The sequence below is a fragment of the Parus major genome, chromosome 8, assembly GCF_001522545.3.
Source record: "Parus major isolate Abel chromosome 8, Parus_major1.1, whole genome shotgun sequence".
NCBI lineage: Eukaryota > Metazoa > Chordata > Aves > Passeriformes > Paridae > Parus > Parus major.
This window is the reverse complement of record NC_031777.1, coordinates 31,211,707-31,236,170: the sequence shown is the minus strand read 5'-3', so window position 1 is coordinate 31,236,170 and position 24,464 is coordinate 31,211,707. Positions and strand designations below refer to the sequence as shown.

Here is a 24,464-nt window from a genome sequence, read left to right as displayed (position 1 = left end):
TAACATTGTTTCTTTGCAAGCAGGGGTTTTCTGTGGAGGACATAAACCAGCAACTTCCCCAAATATAGGTATTCCTCCAATTTAACTTTCTGTACTGTAGATTCAACTGTGGCCTGAAAAAGGCAGTGAATTTTTCAGCTGGTGTAAGTGAAAAAAAAGGCATTATATTAATCCCATTCAACCAGCCTGAGAACACAGTGCACATAAACATTTCAGGCTCTGCCCTGTGAGGTCATCATATATAAGCTCTTTGTAATGGCAGATAATAGCCATGAGAATGTATTTCATAAAAAAGATTTTGAAATACATTATCAAAAATCATGCTATTATGAGAGATGAAGTGACCCTCATTTGGAGTAGCAGGAATGCAAGTGAATAGATTCTTACACTCATTTTTCCTGTGTTTCTGTTTCTTGACTTTCTAGTGGGCTGTTCATTGCAATGATGCTGAGTCTGCTCTTCCTTGTGTTGTTGAGGTTCACAGCTGGGGTTCTCTTCTGGATTTTCATCTTTGGTGTGATTGGTATTATAGGTTATGGTAGGTGTAATTTTCTAGCCTCTGAGACTATTTTTTCTTACTGCTTAAATCTGGGGAAAGAAAATCAGTAGTTACTTCAATTAAATGGTACAGTTGGGTGAATTAATGCTTAGTTTTTGACGCAATTAAGTGAGAAGGACATAAATGCAGAAAAATGTAGTAAGAATTCAGCTGTGCTGATACTTAGCAGCTGATGTAGCAACCTGCATCACTTGTGCACAGTATGCTTAGTCTGTAATCACTTGTACTGGTATTTCTTTCCCATATATGTGATATCATAATTGGCTAGTCTCATAGTGATGCATTCTTGGGTTTTGCTTACCTGACAGGCTTATACAAAAGCAAAACATTTGGCTTGTAAGATTTTTTTTAAATTTGTCTTTGCCCTCTTCAGACATGTTCCTGTTATATTGATTGTTTTTTAAAAGGCATCTGGCATTGTTACTGGGAGTATGATCATCTTAAAGGAATACCTGGATCTGACCTCACTGTTTATGATATTGGATTCCAGACAGACTTCAAAGTGTACCTGCAACTGAGGCAAACATGGTTAGCCTTTAGTAAGTGCCCTTTAAATTTGGTATCTGTTAATGGATATTCAGAAAAATCAGTCAGTGTCTTGATACACTTTCTGCCTTGTTAAATCTCCTCCTCTACACATTGCTCAGAGAAGGAAGCAGAATTCCTTTTCTCTGTATTGTGTAAAAATGTGCTTTTTTCAAGGACACTAGTATATTTGTAAGGGGAGATAATGCAATCATACTAGTGATAAGAGTGAAAAAACCTTTTGTTATTAGCATTCTGCTTCCTGTGTGTTCAGTCTTCATCATGGGGAAAGCAGAAGGTGATAATTAAGTTCATCATGATGAAGTTGCATATGGAGGGGTACTTTTCTCTATCAGATAATTTTTCCTCCCTCTTTGAGAGCCCCAGAAATTAGATTAATAATTAATGACTACACTTTTTTGTGTCTTAGAATCATAAAATATTCTGAGTTGGAAGGGGCTCATCAGGATCATAAAGTCGAGCTCCTGGCCCTGCACAGGACACTCTAGCAATCTCACCCTGTGCCTTGGAGTATTGTCCAAATGTTCCTTGAGCTCTGACAGCCTTGGGCCCATCACCACAGCTCCTGGGGGAGCTGTTCAGTGCCCGACTCTGGGGGAAGAACTTTTTCATGATCTCCCACCTAAATCCCCCTGTCCCAGCTGTAGCTGTTCCCTTGAGTCCTGTCATTGGACATGAGAATGAAGAGATCAGTACCTGCCCTTCTACTTGCCCTTGTGAGGATATTGAAGACCACAATGAGGTCTCCTGTCAGTTTACACTTATGCCACTGAATTTTCTTGGAGTCTGATCTAAGACTCTGGAACGAACCATATTAAACAAAATCCTCCTGGAACCTGCAGCATACACGTTCCTCCCCAAGAAAGCGGGGGCAGAAGAGAAAAGAAGTAACTGTGAAATACTACTTGCACTCCTGTTCCTGCTCTATTAGAAGACACACAGACTCTAACTGATAATGGATGGGTCATAACCAAAAGCACTGCCTCTCCCTATTGGTAGCTAAATTAATAGAACAGTACCTTACTGCTTAAATCTCCTTTTTCTTCTTTGTGTCATAATTTACTTCCATGTTGGATCACTGAGTTTATGAAGCATCTTCTACGTATAGAGCTTTTTAGTATGCTCTCCCTAGAGAATATTAGGACTTTATTATGCTTTATTATCAACTCTTCAAGCTTTTCTCCTGCCTGATTCTTAGCAGCCCATGTATAGTTTATCTAGAGTTTAGTGTCCCTTCCACAAGAATAAATTGAGGTACTCAGGAATTAAATTGCTTTCCCAAAATCACCGAGCAATGTAGATAGTTACATGTCCTTGAAGAAAACATAGTCAGAGTCCTAGTCTAGGACTTACCATGTACTGATTTTACTTGCCTTTTTCACGATGTTTCAGACGATCTATTAATCTAACAGAGCCAAATTGGAATTAGATCAACTTTAAAGAAACTGTTTATATATTCCTTCATGGGAAAATGTCATTGAAATGTATTTAACAAAAACTACGTTCTGAACAAGTTCCATGGGTCTGAGCACGACCACCTGCAGTTCTGCTGCCGGGGGTAATACTTGGGATTGTAGTTCAACATCATCTGTGACTATTTGGTCTGATATGCCTTAACTGAGGGACCTAAAGTCAAATCTCATCTTCCTTTGCAAACCTTCGTATAAGTTTTGGGATACTTAAGGGTACTGTCCCTACTGTCTTCCTCTCCCTCCACAGAACTTCTTGGTTTCAGCTGGAGGGCACAGGTCCTGCTGCGTACAACAACCTGCCCCTGCTGGGCTGGTTGAAGTATTGTCTAACAATCTGAAGCACCAAAAATAAATGGGTATGTCTCAGAGTCAGAGGATGTGTGCTTCAGACATTAAAGACTCAGTCCTCTCTAGGTGAAGTTCACAGAATTTTCTAATTTTCTACTGTAGAAGTAGGTTTTGAACTAACATGAATAGAAATCAGACAGAAGCAGACTCTACTGAAATCAGAGTTATGATTCAAATGTGGCTTATAACCAGTTCTCAGCTCTCTAATATTAGAGCATGATTCCAGCAGCACAACTGGAAGGTGAAAGTAATTTGTCCAGAATGGTCCTATCTTAGTCTCTTATTTTTATTTTTTTTAAACTCAAATTTGGTGAAAGGAGCTCATGCCAGGTTAATGTTCAAACAAACTTATTGATTTTAGTACATCTACATCTTAGAAAAATGTAGATCAGAAAAATGCACTCTCCATGAAAAACTTGACTCCTATTATTAAACTCCTGTTTATTATTATCTAAACACTACAAATGAGCAACAGTATAGTATGAACAAATGCTTCTATTATGAGAAAAATTCTGTTTCTGGAAAGTGGAATTTGTAAAGGATGAACTGTATCTAAGGATACAGATCTAAGGATACTGCACTCGCATTGAAGTAAATTTTTATCTTTCTCTGAGAATTATGTGTTCTGTTTTTCTGTTAAAAGTACAAATATCTGGGTCATACACATTCTGACTAACTCTCTGCATACATAATTTTTTTACAGTGGGACTTAGAAACCTATGAAATGGGATTGAAATTTGGCAGGTGCAGTTGGAGAAAGAACTGCTCAAGCAGAGAATTTACAGGGTTCAGGATCAATAGTTCGAACTACAAGGAAAAAATTACAGAGGCAGCATATTGGTTTGGTTCTTGATAAATCTAACTTCTTTATTTGCTTGTTTACAGTGATAATACTTTGTGGTGTTGAGGTCATTATCATACTGATGCTGATCTTCCTAAGAAATAGGATCCGGATTGCTATTGCACTGTTGAAGGAAGGTAGTAGGTATGTTTGTTTGATTTTAATGTATGTTATATATAATATATGTTTTATATAGATAGAGATATGGATATGTTGAATGGTATTAAATGATCTCTAGAGTACACTCTTCCTGAACTCTATCTTGTGCTAGCAAGGGCAGCAAATTGGGGTTTAAAATGCAACACTGCATTTGTTGAACCAAACAGATTCAACAAGGAGTTCAGGGGAGACAGTCAAGCAATGCCAGTTACCTTTTAATGAGATTGTGCTTTTAATAGAGCTTTCTCTTTTAAAGTAAGGTATTTCTTATCTCTCCACTTCTTGCCTTAAGAATACATACACTGTTGATGTTACCACATATCCTTAGTGCAAAGAAGGTGTCTCAGCAGAAAAGCTAAGTATGGTATGCTGTTCATAGGAGTCTGGGACCTATAAGTGCCAGCTTTGCTCTGTCATTGGATTGTCCCTGGAGTTGTATACTAGTGGTAGAGGATTGGTGTTGTTTTGGCTGTGGCTTCTATTTAGGAAAGACTAGGAGTTTCTTCTGGCTCCAATCAAACTTCTGTGTGGACAGGCATAAATAAAAAAGGGGACTCCTGTGACCAGACATTTTAAGAGATTGCAGTCTAAGATACTTCTTTTTAGCTCTGAGTAAAGGAGAAAGCAGAGCAGGATATGAGAGTTTAGGGCCTAAGGGACCCCTTCACTGTGTGTTTCCTGAAATCTGCATAGTCTTTGTTAACAGTGGTTCCTAGTTTACACAGTGCAAATACTTAGTGTTTTTGTTGGTGGCTTATTTTTTTCTTTGGGGCAGGGGGGTAGGGGGTGTTGTTTGTTTGTTTTTGTTTTGTTTTTTTTTTTTTTATTGGGAATATTACAAAGAATAAATGGACTTTAAACTGACTGATTTAAAACACCTGGCCCTTGGGTTTCATTCCAGATAGGCTATGGTCTCATAGGCCCTGAAAGCAAGGCTGTGTTCTCAGAGCACATAGAGCTAGCTCTGAGTTCATCTATATGCACTTGCTTGTGGTTTTCTGCTATCTCTGTTGCCACTGTGGTTCCTGGGAATTGGGATTTGGGATTTTTGTCATGGGATTAAGAAATACAGAAGTTCTGCATTTAGCCAGGTATCTGTTTCCTGTCTTATGCTACTGTGCAATTAGAGCATAGCAATTAATTTAGGCACCACTAAATTATACTCTTAAATTCTTGTTCATTAAAATCCAGGAACACTTTTAACATTCTTCAGAACCTTTGTTCACAACCTTGACAGGTAGAAGGTTTTTAGAAAGTTCATAAACTTCTTGCTGTTTAGTAATAACATTCTATAGTTTTCCAGCAGCATGGAAGGGTCACTTGAAGGTGAACTTTTTTCTCTCCTGCATAATGGATGAGATGAAACAGTGTATGTAATTACTGTAAACTTAACAGGCCAGGTCCTGTATTTAGAAAGATAAAAAGTAAGGCACTGATGATTTGAAATCACATTATATTTTTCAATAGCTTTTAGCTACATTTTGAAAAATATTACAGTTATAATGCCAATAATTTACTTGAAATCCATAGTTAGAAACAACAGTTGTTAATCAGTGTTTTGGAATATAGCCAATGGTCTTAATGATAACTAAGACACCATTAGCTGTACACAGCTAATTTGTTGTGATTGTTTCTCAGACAGCATAAGGCTCTGTCCTCCTGTGTGACTTGTAGTGGACTCTTTTGTCTCTAGACTCAGACAACAATTGATGTTTTGCTTATAACCTCTGGATTGCACATAAGAGTTTCCTTTCATTCGCCCCAGCATTTACTAGTTTACCTTTAAAAATGGAGTAAAGTTTTCTCCTTTTGCATTTTGGAAACTACATCCTATTACACAAATAGCATCAGAAGTGCCTGCCCTATGTCACAGGATAAATACTATAGGAAATAGTACTAGACAAAAAGGCATGTGATAAAGAGAGCCAACCCATAACAGCCTGCAGTGAACAAAGCACATGCTTTCTGAATTCACATCCAGTGAGATACCCAGCTGGCAGAGCTCACTTCTGGGATAGCAGCAGGTTTACCAAGAGGGCTGGTATCAACTCCCATTTACAGAGAACAAGCCCCTGGCAGGGTAGGAACTAGGATTCTCGAGTTCCTACTCACTAGTCACATTCTAGCCGCAGGAATTAGCAGTAGAATATCAGTCTACGTATGCCTTGATATTAAAAGAACCTCTCTAAGCTGTCAGCAGGAAAAGGTAATTATTCGTTTTGCCTTCCAGTAGTAATAGGAGAGCGCCACTTAGTTACAGCATGTGCAAGGAAGGTCACATAGTCGCAGGAAGGTGTCAGTCTGTCCTGGCATTGCAAAGACAAGTTGACTGTCTCTGCCTCTGAATAGCTAGCACTTAATGCAGGAAAGTTGCTGAGAAGAGAGTTGTCAAATACAAAATAGAACAAGATAGTTTCAGATCTGTAAGAGTGAGGGAAGAACTCAGGATGAGCAGAGTGAGATAAGGACATAAAGGGTAATAATGCCTGCAAAGTTAGCAAGAAGATGTCATGAAAATCAGGTAATGGCCTAGAAAGAGATGGATCTCTGAAGCAGCCATGAAGAAGGAGAAAGTAGAAGACAGGCTGGAACATGGCAATTTGATAAAGTTCACTGTAGTACCATTGATAAAAATGGAGTGGTAGAAATGACAAAGTCGAGGTTTGAAGACATAAAAAAATTCCTGCAGTATTCTGATATCCTAGTACTAGATTATGCTGTGAGTGTTAACAAGGTTCTCAAAGTAAAATTGCTTAGAAGAGAACTGATAAAAAGCTTGTTTCTGGAATTGTATCTTATTGATTTTTTTTTTTTTCTTTTATAGGGCAATTGGCTATATAATGTCTACACTGTTCTACCCAATCGTCACCTTCTTACTCATTGCAATTTGTATTTCCTACTGGGCAGTGACGGCTGTGTATCCTTCTGTCTGTGTACCTATCTGAAGCAAGTCTTCTGGTCTGCAAGACTAGATGATTTTCTGCTATTTCACATTAATTAAAACAATATTAATAGGGTTATTTGGTCACTTAGCACTTACACCTCTGATGCAGTCTTCCATACTGCACATCGACATGTGATCAACAGACTGATTTTATTTGAATTAAAAAAAACTGGACTAAAATTCAGGCCAAGGCAGGGGGATCATACAAAGCCTGTGTGCTGCATAAGGTTGACTCTAGGTGGTGAAAAGGGCTCTCAGCAAAGAGTGAATTTGGTCTTTGATGTGCTGTGCGCTCCATAGGCCTGCTGTTAATGGTTTCTTAGTTAACTGGAGGTAGAGTGGGTTGTGTGCGTTTTGTTCAGAAAAACATGAGAAAAACCTGAGAGAATATAAAGTGCACTATCTTCTCTGAATTGCCTGACAGCAACCACTGTTTGTTCCTGAACAGCAAGCGTTTGGTAAGGACCAAAAAAAAGGGAAAACTGCTATTTAAAATCCAGCTGTTTTTTCATATGCAAAGAGGGTCAGTTGCTGCTTTTCAGGGCAGTGTTAATTCATCCTTATGCTCTGTATTTACTTTTGCAAAGTACAAGAACTACTGCATAGTCTGCCTTGTCAAAGATAGATGTGGAGGAGAGATGGAGACAATTTTCAAGGTTATGCCCCCTGCCTGTTTTGCTCAGGGGTTATTACAGCTCCAGGTATGAGTCTGCCTTATTTCTCTAGGTAATGAGAGTACTTGGTCTTGTCTGTCAGCTCTTCAGATATGTCTCTGCAGATCAAGAGTAGCTTTTCTGTTATCTACGCAAGTTTTTTAGAGCTAGTAGTTACCCACTGCAGAATCCAAAGTTGCACAAAAACCACAGTGTTGTGATTCCTTCTTAAAATATTTCATTCAGTTTTCTGGCCACATCAGGAGAACCTGTGTACAAAGTAATGGCTAATCAAACACTGTGCAAGTATGCAAACCTGACTTGTGACCCAGAGGTAAGTGTGAAAAATATTTACCTATAGTGAGAGCTATACTAATTGCATTTTTTAATCACTGTTAAATGCACTTCTGGTAAAAAATGTGCATGTTTTAAGTAATGAGACCTCACGTTAAACCTGATAATATTACCTAATATTCAGGTAACACTTTCTTATTTTACAGACATAAACTAGTTTTTCTGCTAAACTGTTCTGTAAATGTGAATATTCTAATTTACAGGGTGAGAAAGGAAGAGAAAAAAAATATTGGGAAGATGTTCTTGAATTTGTGAGGAGTCTTTTTTTTTGGTCTTCCAAAGGCAGTGGTAAATTTTGAAAGCTGCACCTCAAACTTGCTCAGGGACTAGCCATGATTTGAAGCTGAAGCTTAGCCGCTTCTGTCACAGTAATTATATTTATAAAGCTCCAGAAATATTTGTTTGTTTTTTTTAATTTTGCCCTCAGACAAATTTTTTTACTTGGCTGTGGGTTTGAATTTAAGGATTCTTTAAAAAATAGAAATATTTATCAAATGTTATGCACCAGGGGAAAAATAAACCTATGCACCAGCACAGACTGCAGGTGACCTGCTGGAGGGCAGCTCTTTGGAGAAGGACCTGGGAATCCTGGTGGGGACGACAAGCTGTCCCTGAGCCAGCAGTTTGTTCTGGCAGTCTAGAGGTGCTTCAGGAAGAGCATTCCCAGCAGGTCAGGGAGGGATCCTACCCCTGTGCCCAGCCCTGGAGCCACCTCTGGAGTGTGTGTCCAGCTCTGGATCCTCAGCACAGCAGGGACAGGAGCTCCTGAGCCGAGGAAGGGCCTGGAGCATCTCCGTGCCCAGGAGAGGCTGAGGGAGCTGGGGCTGCTCAGCCTGGAGAGGAGCCCCAGCTGAGAGGGGCCTCAGCCCTGGCTGTCCCTGGCTGTCCCTGGCTGTCCCTCTGTCCCTGGATGTCCCTGAGTGTCCCTGGCTGCAGGGAGAGAGCAGAGCATGAACCAGGCTCTGCTCTGGGGGCCAGCAATGGGACAAGAGGCAATGAGCAGAAACTGATGCATTAAGTTTCATTGTATTGCAGTGGTGATGCACATGCTGCTGATGTCTGAACACTACAAAAGTATTTTAAAGATGTCTGAACACTTACAAAAGAAAGGAATTAGAATTCATGTGGTTTCATTTCATGTCCAAACCAAGCAAATACGTGAAATAAACACTAGAAATAGGGAAAAGTAATTCAGTATAAAGATGACTCCTTTTTATAATAGTCTGATATACATAAGCTAAGTTGTGACCACATCCACAGTTTGTATTACATTGTATAGCTCAGTTTTTCATTTAAACCATGGTGATTTTACCTGAACATCCAATTTGGCCTCTAGTTTTCAAGTATTTTTTTTTTCCTTAATTGAGCGCGTTTTCTTTAATGAAGCATTTATGTATCTTAAAAGTAGATTCCTGAAATTTAAATTCCATTTATTTGAGTTTCAGGGATGTGGTTAACAGCCCTGTTTGCCAATACCTAGTTTAAACTTAAGTCTTTGCATGAGACTGAATAAGTCCTTGATATGAATCCTTAAATATGTAAACAGGTTGCGTAGTGTTGCAGTTTTGAATGAGCTAATGAAATATCAAGCAGAGTTACGTTATTTGTATTAACCTGCTAAATATGAGAGGCTATGTATATAGAATTCATTGCTTATGATTGTGTTATTTTTTCTTTCTGTTTAGACTTTTAACACAACCAATGTGACTAAATTGTGCCCAGGTGCTCAGTGTACTTTCGCTTTTTATGGAGGAGAAGGCCTGTACCATAAGTACATCTTCATCTTCCAGTTAGCCAATGCCTTTGTCTTTCTCTGGCTGGTGAACTTTGCAATTGCACTGGGTCAGTGTACCCTTGCTGGTGCCTTTGCCTCTTATTACTGGGCCTATCGAAAGCCAGCTGATATTCCACTGTGGCCACTCTTCTCTTCATTTGGACGAGCAATACGGTAAGTCTGTGGAGCTGGAAGGGAGCCTTGTCATGTGTCTGACAAGTGCTCTTTTTACATCTGAAGAAGCCAGTCTTAGAATATAATAAAACTATTAGTCAGCATTATAGTTTAATATTGGTGGCAGCTAAGTCCCCCTCAGCCGCCTGCTTGCTCCCCCATAGTGGGATGGAGGAGAGAATCTGAAGGGTAAAAATATGAAAACACATGGGCTGAGATGAAAACAGTTTAATAGGTAAAAGAAAGCTGCATGCACAAGCAAAGCAAGGAATTCATTCCCCATTTTCCACAGGCAGGCATGTGTTCAGCCATCCCCAGTACAGCAGGGAATTTTCATGAATAGCAGTGTCTTGGAAAGACAAACTCCAAAATTTCAAATGCTCCCCTCTTACCCCTCCTTCCACCAGCTGATACTGCTGAGCACGACACAGTATGGCTTGAGGTATCCCTGGGATCATTTGACATCAGCTATCCTGGCCATGTCCCCTCCCAGCTCTTCAGGTACCCCCAACCTGCTTACCAGTGCAGCAGGGTGAGGAGCGGAGCAGTCCGTGGTGCTGTGCAAATGTTGCTCAACAGTGGCTAAAGCATGGGTGCATTATAATCACTATCCTGGACAAAAACCCAAAACATAGCACAGCACAAGCTACTATAAAAAAAAGCACAGTCCATCCAGCCAGCACAATTGGGAAGATGTAGTTGTTGGGGGAAGGCTGGATCCTGTAGCCCTACAGTACTAAGGCTGCTGCAGCTCCCTGCCCCTAGGTCCAACCAATTGTAATGCTGAGCAGGTACTCTTAGTAGACACACACATGAAATACATGTGTACAACAGATGTGTACACAGATTGAGATGCAGACACAGGACTCACAAACAGCAGCAGCACCAATGGCTTTATCCCGTTCCTCTGTGGTGGATCAGGATGAAGGTCCATTAGTTTTGTATAATTCCCACTAATGGACTTTCCTTCACTTCTGATTTTTTTTGTATATACATACACATATGCATACATATATCCATGTACATGGGCACACACGTGACATAACAGTCAAATATTTTGTTTTTAGATACCATACAGGTTCACTGGCATTTGGAGCCTTAATTCTTGCGATTGTCCAACTTATTAGAGTAATACTGGAGTACCTGGATCACAAACTGAAAGGTGAGATTTATGAATCTGCCATAAGTTGTTAAGACCTTCCTTGCTAAATTACTTCTTTACTTCCCCAAGCTGTTTTTTAGCAAGGAAAAGAGACTAATTCAACATTATCCATTGTAGTTTATTTTGAAGCCAGTAAATTTATGTTCATTTACTCAAACTGAGTCTATGATCTTGGGAACCTAATGCAAAGTTTAGATGGGATATGAGTCTGGTCTGATTGAAAGCTAGTGAGTTAAATTTGGTTGAGAGAGAGAGTCCATACCTAGAAATAAAGAAATGTCACAATTTAAGATCTTCTCTGTATGATGTACTCTCTCCTGCTCTTTTTAGGTACTCAGAACTCCTTCACTAGATTCCTACTCTGCTGCCTCAAGTGCTGTTTCTGGTGTTTGGAAAAATTCTTAAAATTTATAAACAGAAATGCCTACATCATGGTATGTGCTGTATCTGCATATGGTCTTCCCTGTCTAGGACACTGAAATATCCTAGATGCAACTAGTTGATCAGAAGGCAGCAATACTTGAATCTGCTGAATAAATAATGTGATTTATGGGAGTTTTCAGTACATGCATGTGGTTCTACCATGAAAAAATAAGATTTTTTTTTCCTTCTCATTTGAGCCTCCTTTTTTTCTTGCCTTTTTCCATCACTCTAACTCCCAAAATAATTGGGAAGGGATGGAATAACTGGTTAACTGCCCCTGTAATTCAGTCATTGATATCCTGGTTTCAACAGGAAAATTAACTTATTTCATATTGCATGTTGATGACATTTCTCTTTGGAGGCAGTATTTGAATAAAGAGGTCAGAAGGAATGTGATAATTGTATTTCCACCTGGAAGTTAAAAGCACAAATTCTACTAGCAGCAGCAGCCATATTTCTCTCAAATAAGCCTTCTTAGCTTCCAGATACAAGAAGTTTGAAATCTTCACATAAATTAACATACACAGATTTCAGCCTAGGATGTTCTGGCTTCAAGCAGTTTCAGTGATTGAGTGGTACATTCACAGACTTCTTGTCTCAAAGGAGGTGGCTGTAGTGGTCCATTACAATCTGTGTTGATGTTTCAAATTATTGCCATCTTGAAGAAGAAGCATTTTTGATAATCTTTTTTACATTTCATAAAACGTCTGAGCTGAGAGCTGTTCTAGTATATCTTACCGTGCTGGACACTATTCCAGGAAGATGTGGATTTGTCCCTGAATAACTTTAGCTACTTTACTTTATGCCAATTTCTTCTTCAGGGAATGCAACATCAGGTCCAAGGCGATAGATAACTGCAGGGGTCAGCTCACTTCAGCTCTACAAGTGCCTGTTCTTTTCCACTGACTATAAATCTAGTGTAGGTAACTAGCAAAGGGAGAATCCCTCAACAAGTACCTTTTTTGCTCTGCTTCGCAAACTAAGTACTGGGTCTACTACCTGTGAGATCACAAGAGGTGGCATGCTCATCACTAGGTGATTTGAAGGGGAAGGATGGATAATATTCTGTCCCAGCCTGATGGGAGGTGTTGAGAAATAGCAGGTGACAGAGGGAACTGATTTCTTTTCATCTGAGTTTCAAGGCCACATATATAGGGAGAGCTATGCATTACATGCAGATAGATCCTGGCATACGAGACGCTATCCTATTTAAAATACTTAACACCTACTATTATTTTGCAGATTGCCATATATGGTAAAAACTTCTGCACCTCAGCAAAGGAAGCATTCTTTTTACTCATGCGGAATGTGGTGAGGTAAGGGACTATCTCCCTGTCCTTGGAAATGTTTGGAGTTCTGCTGTTGCACTTTGGGCACACTTCTTTCCTCTCCCATATCTCTTCCATGTACTGAGTGCTGCTTCTGTCCTCAGACATGGCCCTCACTTCTTGCACTCAGTGTGTAACAGCAGGCTGGCCAGTACAGTAACCTATGCAGAGCTGATGTGATCTCATGGTTTTGTTGTGATTTGTTATTTAAATTCCAAAATATCCAGTATATTGTAATAATGCCTCAAAGAAGCAAGTGGAGGCCCTGAGAGGAGATCTGCAGATACATGGGAATGGGATGCTCATCATCTGCCATACATTTGTTTTTTGAACTTGGTGTGAGAATGGGAAAGCAGAAAAACCTAAGTCTTCAGTTTCATTCAGAAATCTTACGAAGTGTCAGAGAGTGGAAGTAAAGAAGACAGAATAATTTAATTTCAAAAAGATTGTCTTTAACATAACCTGATCTCCTCTGATGCTTGGAAATTTCCTGGCCCTTTCTTTCACTACCAAGTGTGCTGCCAAACTCCCCATTCTCATCAGTACTTCCCTCCATTGCTCCTGGCTCCTCCTTTGCTATTGTAAGATCAAAAAAATCATGGGAGAATAACTTAGGAGCAGGCCATATTGATGTAATATCACACAATCTAATTACCAAGCAAGAGACACAGTAAAGCTGGTTAGGTGGTTTAAAGCATTAAGTGAAGGAGAAGGAGAGAAATGGACGGGAAGGCTGAAAGAGGAAAGTGGAAATTATACTTATGAAAGAAGAGGAAAGAACTGGAGCTGGGAGATGAAATATCTTCACTGTGTTACCCTGCACTGATATCAGGACAGTGATGTCCATAATGAGTAAAGGCTGTGCAACAGAGAGGAGAAGCTACTTTTATTTCCTTACAGAATATCATCTCTCTGCTCTTTATGATTTTGCTCTAAATCAGTAAGAACAGTTAAAAGCTAGACATATAATTCTGTTGTTTCAAATAAAGGTATTTTTATCTTGTGTATTTTGCTAAATCTGAATTCTGACAGGTTAATGATGATTTGTCTCTTTAGTAGTTCTTAACATTTATTTTTCACAGTAGTTAGGACTATATATACCATATCCATAATGGTAATGTGGCCTTCAATGCTGTCAAGAGGTTGATGATACAAAGTTCATTTTTCAGCCCATCATTTATCTGCAGTTTCTGATTCTACAGGCTGGCAGGACATTGAGCAGAAACTCCCTGCTGTGCTTCAATGAGAGCTGCAGATTTACTGTCAGCTTTTCTGTCTGTCGTCTTTCATCTGTGATTATCTTCCTGCTTTGAAGTCTCCTGCCTTCCATGTTGTACCATGATATCTTAAAATAGTAGATTTGGCATGTTATGGGATCATGAAAGATGGCCAGATAAGACCAAGTTGAAAGGAGGCCTACCAGCAATCTACATAAATGTTGCTTTTTGTTTTGATGTGTACTTCCCCTATTCTGGTTTGGCTTATCTGTGCCCCTAGAAGTAAGCCTGAAATAAAAATATTTTGAAGTTTTGGGTTGGCTGATTTTTTTTTTTAAACCAGCTTGAGGAATAAACAGTCTTCATGTCAATCCTGTAGCAGCATTGCTACATTATGGCCTTATTCAGCAAAGGCTCAGTGCTTTTTTGCCTCCTGAGATTACGCTGTAGCAACACCCATCTCAGCACTGCCTGTCTGTGGTGTTGTGTTGTCAGGTTGTAAAACCAGCAGAAGACAGCTTCTGGTCATATTTTGCAGTTATCCATAGATTTAAGGAGAAAGAATAAAAATGTCTGGTTTGTGATGATCATGTATCATTTGTCCTTTGCTAAACAGGGTTGCAGTTCTGGACAAAGTTACAGACTTCCTTCTATTTCTGGGGAAAATCCTTGTTGCAGGTGGTGTGGGTAAGCCGGTTGTTTGTTTGTTTTTTTTTCTAAATGGTGTGCTCTATTTTCTGGTACCCACAAGCACGCCTGCCATGTTCATATATGCTTAGTTAGCAGCTGGAGGATCTCATTGGTCTGAGTATTCGGAAATCTCTTTCTGTGTTTCTAGGGTTTGCTAGATTGAACTAAAACCTTTTTTCTTTATTTTCCCCCTGTCTCCCACTTGCCCAGCACCTGGTTTGCCTTGGCAGCATCTTTTCTATAATTGCTTTTACAGCTTTTGCATGTGTGGCTTGTGCAAGGACTTCTGCAGTCATGCAGCATAGTTGAAACAAGCAAAATTCACATCCAATAAGTCAGCCACAGTCAGTTCTCCTTTTGTAAGAACTGAACAAAATTGCAAATGAGGTTCACGTGTTAACAGACAGCTGCCTACAAGCTGTGAAGGTACAGGTCTGCAGGAATGGACCTGAAGCTCTGCTGTGTTCAAGCCCATTACAGCTATAAGCTATAGTAAAATAAATAGAATATTTATAGCATCCTTATAGGGTTTTCTTTGTTATCAGTAAATATCAAGGAGATTATTCATGGTTTGCTATGACAAAAAAGTGTTTTTCTATTTTTTAATGAAGCACTTTCAGAAATACAAGTTGTCAGTATTTTGTCATCACTGTAGAATTACATTATTTATTTATTTTGCTGCTAAATTCAGTAGTCTTTCTGGGCCCATTAATATCTTTATGGTAATTTATTCATTTACATGTCTCTTCTGTTTGATAGTTAGTACTGAAGAATGTATTGTTTACAGACTTTTATTGAAACCAGCCTTGGATCTGTTGTCTGTCTTATCCATTCTTTAGATCATGGGAAATCAGAGCTAGCATGGGAATCACTAATTGCCTGTGCTTCTTGCAGGTGTTCTTGCATTCTTTTTCTTCACACAGAGAATACCAGTCTTTGCACAGGAAGTGCCAATGCTAAATTACTACTGGGTACCATTGTTGGTAAGGCAACCATTTAATCTCCTGAATGCTTGGGGCATTGAGGAACTCACACTACTCAGAGCATGGTCTGGGAACAGCTTCTTTGGTCAGCATCCCAGCATATCCCATCATAGTATCCACTCAAGTGAGGGCTGAGCTGCTGTACTCCAGTCCTCAGGATCCTTCAGGCAGAAGTGGCACTGCAGTGACTCTGAGCCTTCAGAAAAAATAGGTTACACATCTCAGACTTCCCAGACAGCAAGACACTGATGACACAGTATGTCTTCTAATGGAAAGGACTTGCAATGCATCTCTTTCTCCTTTTGTTGCGCGCCCCCCCCCCCGTTAAGCTTCAGAACATCTCTAGGCTGAGTGGTTCTTGAAGGATTTCAAAATATTCTTGACATATATTCTCCTCAGAAGTTGAAATAGTTCCAGTTTGGAACTATTTCAAGCTGGGAAACTAGAAGCTACTACTATGTTAGAATGCAGTGTCTTGAACCTGTGATCCCTGTCCACAGCAGTAGTAAACTTTGGTAGAAATACAGAGGTGACATTAAATTCTTCTAAATTTGATTAGCAGACTAGGCTTCTGACTTATGTTAATACTACCACACTGGTGCCAAGAGAAATTTGGGGGTTTATTGTTGTTTGTTTTTTGTAGACAGTCATCATTGGCTCCTACCTAGTTGCACACGGGTTCTTCAGCGTCTATGCAATGTGTGTCGACACACTTTTCCTCTGCTTTTGTAAGTATTACGTTTTCTTTCAGTAATACCTGCAAGTCATGGAAAGAGGAGTTGAAAATCACCTTATCCATTCTTACAGAATCTGGTGACATACTAGCAAACTATATGAAAAATTAGCAGCTTCTTCTTTTCATATTGTCTCTGTGATATAGTCTTCCATGCTTTAGTATTCAAATTTAATTACTTTAAGAAGTGTAAGGTAGCTTTATGTTTTATGGAAATATCTGGCTTTTGTTTTTCAGCTGTTCTTAATTTCTTAATGTTCTTAATTTTCAACTGTCCTTAAATTTCATGAAGTTTGCTTCTTGGTGCTTTGTGAAGAGCCCTGTACAGTATTGATTTGCTTAAGTATCTTGACAACAGCAAATATATTATTTGGTATATAGATGGTACTTGCTTTTCAGTTTCATAACTCTGAACAAAGTATTATGCTGAATTACCTCGAAGATTCTATAAAATACCACTTGAAACTATCCCTTGGACTCCAAATGGGAAAAAATCATGGGCCCTGTCAAAGGGACTACTGTTCAGGCTGTACAGTCAGAGAATACTAAAATCACAAAAGAAATCTGTTGTTCTTAAATTAGGATGTGATTATAAGAAGCAGGCATCCTTATCATGTAGTACCTTCCATGTGCTGTATTTTTCTATAATGAAAGCTATTCTGGTAGGTCCAAGTAGAAGTTAATTACATGGTAGTGATTTTTCTTGCAATTTGCAATTTATTTGACAGTACTAAGGGAAATAGTCATAGGCTTTCATAAATACGTACTATAGGTTACTGAAGTGAGGTAAACATGGTAATAGTGATTCTTTAAACACTCACTTTTATCTTGCTTCCCTAGAAACTAAGGTTAGCAGGGATTCTTAAAAACTGGGTTGCCAAAGAATCACAATAACAAGATCAGTTAGAAAACTCAAAATTGCTATCTAGTTCAGAACTACATCCTATTTATCTCATGTTATGCTTATGGTTCACACCATAAGAAAGTAAGCAAACATGAACACAAGCAGTCATAACACTAATAACACTCAAAGAAATAAGCTAAGCCACAAATAAATTTCTGAATTATTACTGTTACGTATTTCTTTATTTTGTTATTTAGAATGGACTATATCAAGTTTGTTGGTGCACTCAAAACCAAATATATTTTCCTTTTAGTTTATTCCAGAGACACATGGTATATATTGCCATGGAGATATATTAAGATTTGCCTGCTCTAGCTTCTTTGGCCACTCCTTACAGCTCAGACTCTCATCTTGGCTCTGGAGGTGCAGCTGTCTGCCTCTGCAGGGTTGCAGTTTCAGTGACACTCACTCACGAATGCCCACTGGCATGTAACTGTTCATTGGTCTGTCACTGCTGCATGGCACCAACTGAGCTGAACCCTGACTAGTGATTCAGTCAGCACCTTCCGTAGGACAAAAAGTGATGTCTGCCTTGTTGTTTTAAATTCATATTCTGTTCTGCCTCCCATTAAGTAAAGAACAATAGATCAGATAGAATATTATTACTTCACGGCAACAGGTTTTCAAGTGAACTTTATCTTAGGCAGTGAAAAATAGTCCAGTTTTAGAAAGTGCTTAACTCCATGGCTGTCTTCATGACATATTTTCTAGCAAGAGGTTTCCAAAATGCCAGGGTTCAGTGAAGGAATGAGAATTCCTGAAAATTTCCACCTATACTGCCAAACCAAAGATCTGGACAATAAAATGGATGTATTGCTATCATTAAAAAACGGCAAGATGTTTGTGTCTCTCCTTCATGTAAAACCTCTTTTGGTCTAAGAAAATAGAAATTTTATAATGTCCTTTGCCAGCTTAATAATAAAGCTAAATCACCTTGATTTTCTTTTAATGTTGGGTGTTTTACTCCCTCCTTTTTTCAATTCTGTTTGTGTGTCTGTGTGTGTGGTTGTTTCCTTTTCTGACTGGTTTTGTTGTGTAAATTCAGGTGAAGACCTGGAAAGGAATGATGGATCTACAGCAAAACCCTACTTCATGTCAGCTAGCCTCCACCGAATTCTAGGAAAGAAGAAGCTAAGCCCTAAGAAGGCAGTGGGATAATGAACACTAAACCTCAACATCAAAAAGTGTCACTTTTAAGCAAAACATGTATAAAGTAGGCAAAAGTAAAAACTGTAAATGATGCTTCTGGTTAATGGGTGATTCTTTTCTCCTTTTGGGAAAAAAAAAAAAAAAGGCAACATTGGTAACATTTAACTAGTTTAAATGCTTAAACTAACAGCTGTGAAAACAAGGCCACATTTTAGTTTATAGAGTGCCTATGAAAAGGAAAATGTAAATTTGAAACTTTTATAAGTGTATAATGATGTTTTAATAACTTTTGTAATACAAGTTGCTGCATTAGATGACAGCAGTTTTGATAATGTTTCTTCTTATAAGTGTATATTTGTAAAAGAATATCAGGCAATTTTTTGAAAGCACTAAGTATAACCTAATTAGCCATAAAAAAAAGATAGTTTGAGACTCTAGTTAACGAGGAGATGGTACTAAATTTGTAAATATGGTGCTATGATTGTATTTTTTTGTACAAGCTGGTTCACAGCTATTTAAACTGTGATTATACATGCATTAATGATTCCCTACACTGAAAAACGTAGTGATATTTTAATCACATCCACAACTGCATCTTTTAAGACATGATGGTACCCTGCAGGTCCCAAAGAAGGTAGTCAGAAAAGACTTTAGTTGATACTGCTTAACATGAAGTTTTCTGGGAGTTGTGCTTAAAAGATGATATAACTGAGAGATGGTCCCACTGCAGCTGAAGTGATTTGTGGTTCACACAAATGAGGTTTCATCTGGTACAAGATGGTGAATGTATAATTTTTAGCTGATGTCTAAGAGAGATGCACATGTGTTACTATTCCCCTATCATTGACAAGTCTCTGATTGTGTTCTGTGTTATAAGGAAGTTGAACTTCACTGAAAGAAAACTAAATGCACTCTTTTTTTTCATTGAAAGAAAGTCTTTACTCTGTGTGTGTGCACAGGGAGTTTCATTGTCTCTGCCTAGCTTAGAAGGGCTCCTACCAAGCCATTGGAATGACTGTGCAGGTGCAGAAGGTCAGGGCTGCGCTTCCTGCATGTCCCTGTGCTCCCAGGGGCTCACACAGTAAGGTACTAGGACATTGAACTCAAGTCTTCTCATGGTACAGGATGAATTATTCAACTACTGTGAGTACTGAGATGCTCTGAAAGATTTAGTTTGCTTTTTGATTGTTAAATTTTCCCAGTTACTAGTACTAAAAGTCATTAATACACCTGTTGGTAGAAAGCACGTTAACATTCAGTGTGTTTTATGACCCTCCCAGTAGTGGAACTACTATAGTCACTGTCATTAAGTAACAGCTCCGCTGATGGTAAAGGTCTTAACGCTGGAGAGTTTCCCAGGTCTGTTACTGCCAAGACTGAGCTAAAAGTATTTTATTTTATTAGTCTCCTGGGGGATCCAAGGTCCCAGCCATACTGAAGCCAGCCCCTAGTTTTCATGGATTCCAGTGTACTGAAGAAATTATTCCAGTACTGTCCACTTTTCAGGAATGGCATGTGCCATACATTTGCCAGTTCTATGACAGGAGTTCAGCACCTGGAAATACGTTCCTAACCCTAGAAGTCCATTGGTGTCACAAAAAGAAATGCAAATTCTTTTCCAGATGATTTGAAGGCAAGTTTCTAGGGAAAATTTACTGACCATCCACAGCCCAATGGGATTTTGCTCTCTAATTTACAGCTCTGTTTGTGGTAACTGTGATCACTGCAAAGGCAGTAACACTCTCCTTCATGCCATGGGTCTGGGGTCATGTTGATACACAAGTGACCACCATCCACATGCTTGCAGTCATGGGCATGGTAAGATCTTGAAATTCAGTGTCCTGAGGTGCAGGTGGGAGTGTCCTTGTAAGCTTTCTCTGTGGTCCAATGGGTGCTGGAGCCCTTTTCCCTGAAGCAAAAATGGGGGGTTCAGTTTTGGACTCAAATAATGTAAAATAAAGGCATATGGTTTCAAATGTTGCTACTGATTATAGGCACCTTTAGATTTTGGTAACTGCTCCTGAGATACCCTGAGTAAACTTGACTTTCAGAAAGGACTGAGAGTCCCACCTTTTTGAAAAAAAGGACTCCTGAGGGATGAAGTTTTTCATCATCATCATCATCATCATCATCATCATCATTCATTTCTCATTATGTGCATGGCATGGATTACACAACCCCCCATGATTCTAATATTTTCTGAGGATTTAGTCAGTAACTTTTGGGGGTATGTGTAACCATTCTGTGATTAAAGAAGCTGTTGGTCTCACTACAATCCATGTTGTAAACCATTTTTTTTTGTTTTGTTTTCAATACTACTGATTAATTTTCAGCTAAAGAAACTGCATTACATAATCTATATTTCTACTGGACTTGAGTGTCTTACTGGGAGCTCAACTGAAAAAGCGTATTTCTGATTATAGCTTGCTTTTTTATCATATGAATGTAACCACAGCGTTTACTAGGAATAAAACATTATAGAAATAGTATACAGTTATTTGATTAGAAAACTTTTGTAACAAACCTATGCATTTACTAAAGGAATTTCTAAAAGTGAAAGTTTTAAATTGTATTATTATTTATATATGGTAAAAAATATGTATGTATAAATTTGCTCCTCTCACTATTTTGTGAAAGTATTTAGAATGTACTGATCATCATTTATGAGGAGAAAATTTGAAAGCCATTTTCTTACGATATAATTACGAGAACTGTGAAAATACAAAGCAATACTATGTAGATATTGTAATAAATAAGTAATTCAGTAAGTAAGTAGTAATTATTTAATATTAAAATTGGCTTTTTAAAAATAAATTCTTAATAATTACTAAGTCAAAATTAATGCAAATATTTACTTGGGAAAGATTCACCTAACTTGTTTCAAGACTATCTTATTATAATGGTTCCTAATTAATCCTGTGGGCCAGAGTCTGCAGATGTGCACCACAGAGGAGTACTAATATTGACACTTATGGATTTGGACTTTTACTTTATTTCTTGGTTTAGTATAAAATTCAAAATTCCATTTTTATGTTAGAGAGTGGAACACGTTAAAATATGCCACGTGCTTTGCTGAGCCCCCCGGAGCTGGTGACACAGTGGCCACAGTGGCACCAGCTGCACTGGTTCTGTGCATGTGGTGCTGATGGACACAGGGCGTGGGGGCCCCAGAACCCACAGGCTCCCCAGCACGAGTCAGGGTTATGCCAGGCACCTTCTCCCTGGGAGGAGCTGTGGAAAAGCAGGTGGATCTGAAGAAAGACCCTTTTACATAAGTAGAAATAAAGAACATTCTCAAGATCACAAACAAGCAGAATGTAGAAACCAAGACAGTAGAAAACACCTGCTTTCACATCCATGAAATCACGTTTGTTTAGTTTGGTTTGGATTCATTGTATCTCCCTAGACATATTACCGAATGGCTTCCATTTACATGTTTTATACCAAAGTTTTAATGTCAAGCCTTCAAATTTTGTAAAAAAAAAAAACCCAGAAAACCCAGAAAAATTAAAAAAAAACCAACAAACCAACAACAACAAAAAAAACCACCACCAACAAAAAAACACAAAAAACCCCCGTGGAAACAAAACAGAAACAAGAAGACAGGATCATTTCTTCTGCTGAGGGTTTTTTTTCCCAAACAGTATTCAGCAGATGATTCTTGGGTGATCCAAGCATACTGAATATTCAAAATTATAGTATTTAATGAAATATTTTACAATTGCATGTTCTGCTCTAGAATGGGAAAAATATTTTGGTGGATGCAATGTCAGGCTGATTCTGGAATAGTCAGTAGGTGTTTTTCCACAAATGGGCTGTCAGAGAAGTGATTATGGAGAATGAACTGACAGTTTTTGAGTAACCCAGAATGTCTCCCTTTGGCCAGTTGCTCAGCCTGCACAGCTGTGTCCTTGCAGACCAAGTGCCTTACTGGCTGTTACTTTACCTAGCTTACATTTTGAAATTCATTTATACCGTGTAGACTACAAAACAGAGAAGGTTAAAGAGGAAAACCAACACTTTATTTCAAACTGACTAACAAAAAATGAACTGTAGTGAGGATGTCAGATGTGTTTGCACTGTGTGATGCAGCACCCATCATTTCCCTGTTGCTGTTGTCAGATTATGAAAGTTGATTTTGTGGTCCAGGAGAAAACATGACAATAGTGTTGCAAATAAATGAAAACAATGCAAGACTGTTCCATTTTTATACAGTAGATTTTTAAAATAGCTTTAATTTGTGATACAGTGGACTTCTGAGTAGGGCCTATTCTGCTTTCTGTTTACAATGGTCATGCATGTTGTACCTGTGTAACTGTGGGTAGAACTGGGCTCTTGCTACTTACAACGGAAGGAATAAAGCTAAAAATTACATCTGTATTACTGTAATACATCTATTTGTGTGTTCATAAGCATAAACTTCCTTCTCATTTCAAGACTGATAATTTCCTATTCTGAAACCATTTTATAAATTGTTCTAAATTTTTAAACTTTTGATACAGGCAATGATTTTTGGGGTAATATGTAATTTGTACTGCACTGTAAACAGTTAGAAAATGAGTGTTTCTTCATGTTCAAGTAACACTAGTGCTACTAGTATTATATTGTCTCTTACTCTATGCTACAAAATGTCCACATGCATTTGTCCCAAACAGAGTTTTAAAACCATAAAAATGGCTCTTTGAGGTTTAAGAAATGAAAGGTAGGTTACTGTTTCATTAATATGATTATTAAGATTGTATTGTTTTGCCAAAACCGATTTAACATGAGCACGATGATTTGAGCTCTAAACCCTGTTGCTTCTGCTATGCAGAAATAGAATCCTATTGTTTAAATATCTTTGATAACAGAAGTGCTTAATTTTGTTGTTACTTCACCGTTTTCCAGTTCCTGGGGATTGTTCTAATAAAGATTTCAATATAAGCCAGAGTGCGTGTGCACCGCGCCGGGCTGTACGCGGGGCTGTGGGAGCGGGGCGTGAGGCGCGAGGCGCAGTTTGGTCCTGAGGGCGCGCGTGGTGACCGCTGCCGCGTACGAGTGGAGCAGAGGAGGCGCCTGGAGGGGCCACTGCCGCTGCTCCTGGTCGGAGGGGAATTCTGGGGTTTATTTATAAAGGATGGAGGATTGTTTTTACATTTTTTCATTTCAATTTAAATTTTTTGAACCATGTAATAATAAACCATACTGTTTCTTGTCTGAACCTGAATTGAGATCTTATATAAAGTAAGCTATTTGGCTGAAATGATACCATAGAACTCAGCAGAAATCTTCTTTGGAGTTTAGGAGGCTCAGTCTTATCTTCCCCTGTCTTTGTGATAAGCGAAGAAACCTTTATTGTACGCCATGAGTTGGCGGAGCATCACAGGCAGATGACCTGTGACAGATGACTCCCCATCTGGCCTGTTGCATACGTTTTTCTGGAGGACAGGAAAGGAAAAGGCCACCACCAAACCCTGTGCAAAAGCTTTTCAGGGATGAGGATGGATTTCAGCAGAGTTAGCAGGGAAGCAATTATTTTGAGTCGGGACAAAGAAAGAATTTGGACTCAAGGTTATGGGTATGCCTTGTAAGTCCATATGTGGGGAGTCTTGTCTGAAGTTGCTTCTGACATTCAGCATTCCCTGCAATGAGATCATAAATTAGCAAAGCAAGCTGGTATGGCTGTGTGTTTGGGATTCAGTGGCTGAATAGCAAATGGTGCAGACACAGAATCTGTGTACACCTAATTGCAGCATATATCATTTAAGCAAAAATGAGTGTGTATGAGGCTTATACCATAGGATGCTATTTTTTGGCAAGAGTTAAATGCTATCAGTGTTGGTGGGTAGAATGGTTGGTTTGTGCTGTCCAGTCACTGGCCAAGAGTAGCAGTACTTGTTCCACCCAGGTCTGTGCCACAAGGGGTGGTAGGCAGCTGGAAAAGAGAACTTGTGACAATTTTGTCGATTTGATCCCTGTATGGGCTCTTCACCTGAGAGTTGAACTTGATGCTTCCAACTCAGAACATTCTGTGATTCTGTGAAAGCAAATGCTTATGGAGAAGAGAATGAC

At 38.8% G+C, this 24,464-nt stretch overlaps 1 protein-coding gene across 2 annotated transcripts in view; it reads left to right on the top strand.

Annotated features, from left to right (window-relative positions):
- Positions 1-21,208, top strand: part of SLC44A5 (solute carrier family 44 member 5) — a 68,255-nt gene extending 47,047 nt beyond the window's left edge. For both annotated transcript variants that reach the window (XM_015636725.3, XM_015636723.2), the window contains exons 10-22: positions 426-538; positions 967-1,098; positions 3,811-3,910; positions 6,750-6,842; positions 7,769-7,856; positions 9,562-9,824; positions 10,892-10,986; positions 11,317-11,420; positions 12,652-12,725; positions 14,571-14,641; positions 15,539-15,627; positions 16,271-16,355; positions 18,310-21,208. In XM_015636725.3, the coding sequence (XP_015492211.1) occupies positions 426-538; positions 967-1,098; positions 3,811-3,910; positions 6,750-6,842; positions 7,769-7,856; positions 9,562-9,824; positions 10,892-10,986; positions 11,317-11,420; positions 12,652-12,725; positions 14,571-14,641; positions 15,539-15,627; positions 16,271-16,355; positions 18,310-18,422 (1,420 nt within the window). In that variant the 3' untranslated portion in view covers positions 18,423-21,208. The remainder of the gene's footprint in view (positions 1-425; positions 539-966; positions 1,099-3,810; positions 3,911-6,749; positions 6,843-7,768; positions 7,857-9,561; positions 9,825-10,891; positions 10,987-11,316; positions 11,421-12,651; positions 12,726-14,570; positions 14,642-15,538; positions 15,628-16,270; positions 16,356-18,309) is intronic.
- The last annotated feature ends 3,256 nt before the right edge of the window (positions 21,209-24,464 follow it).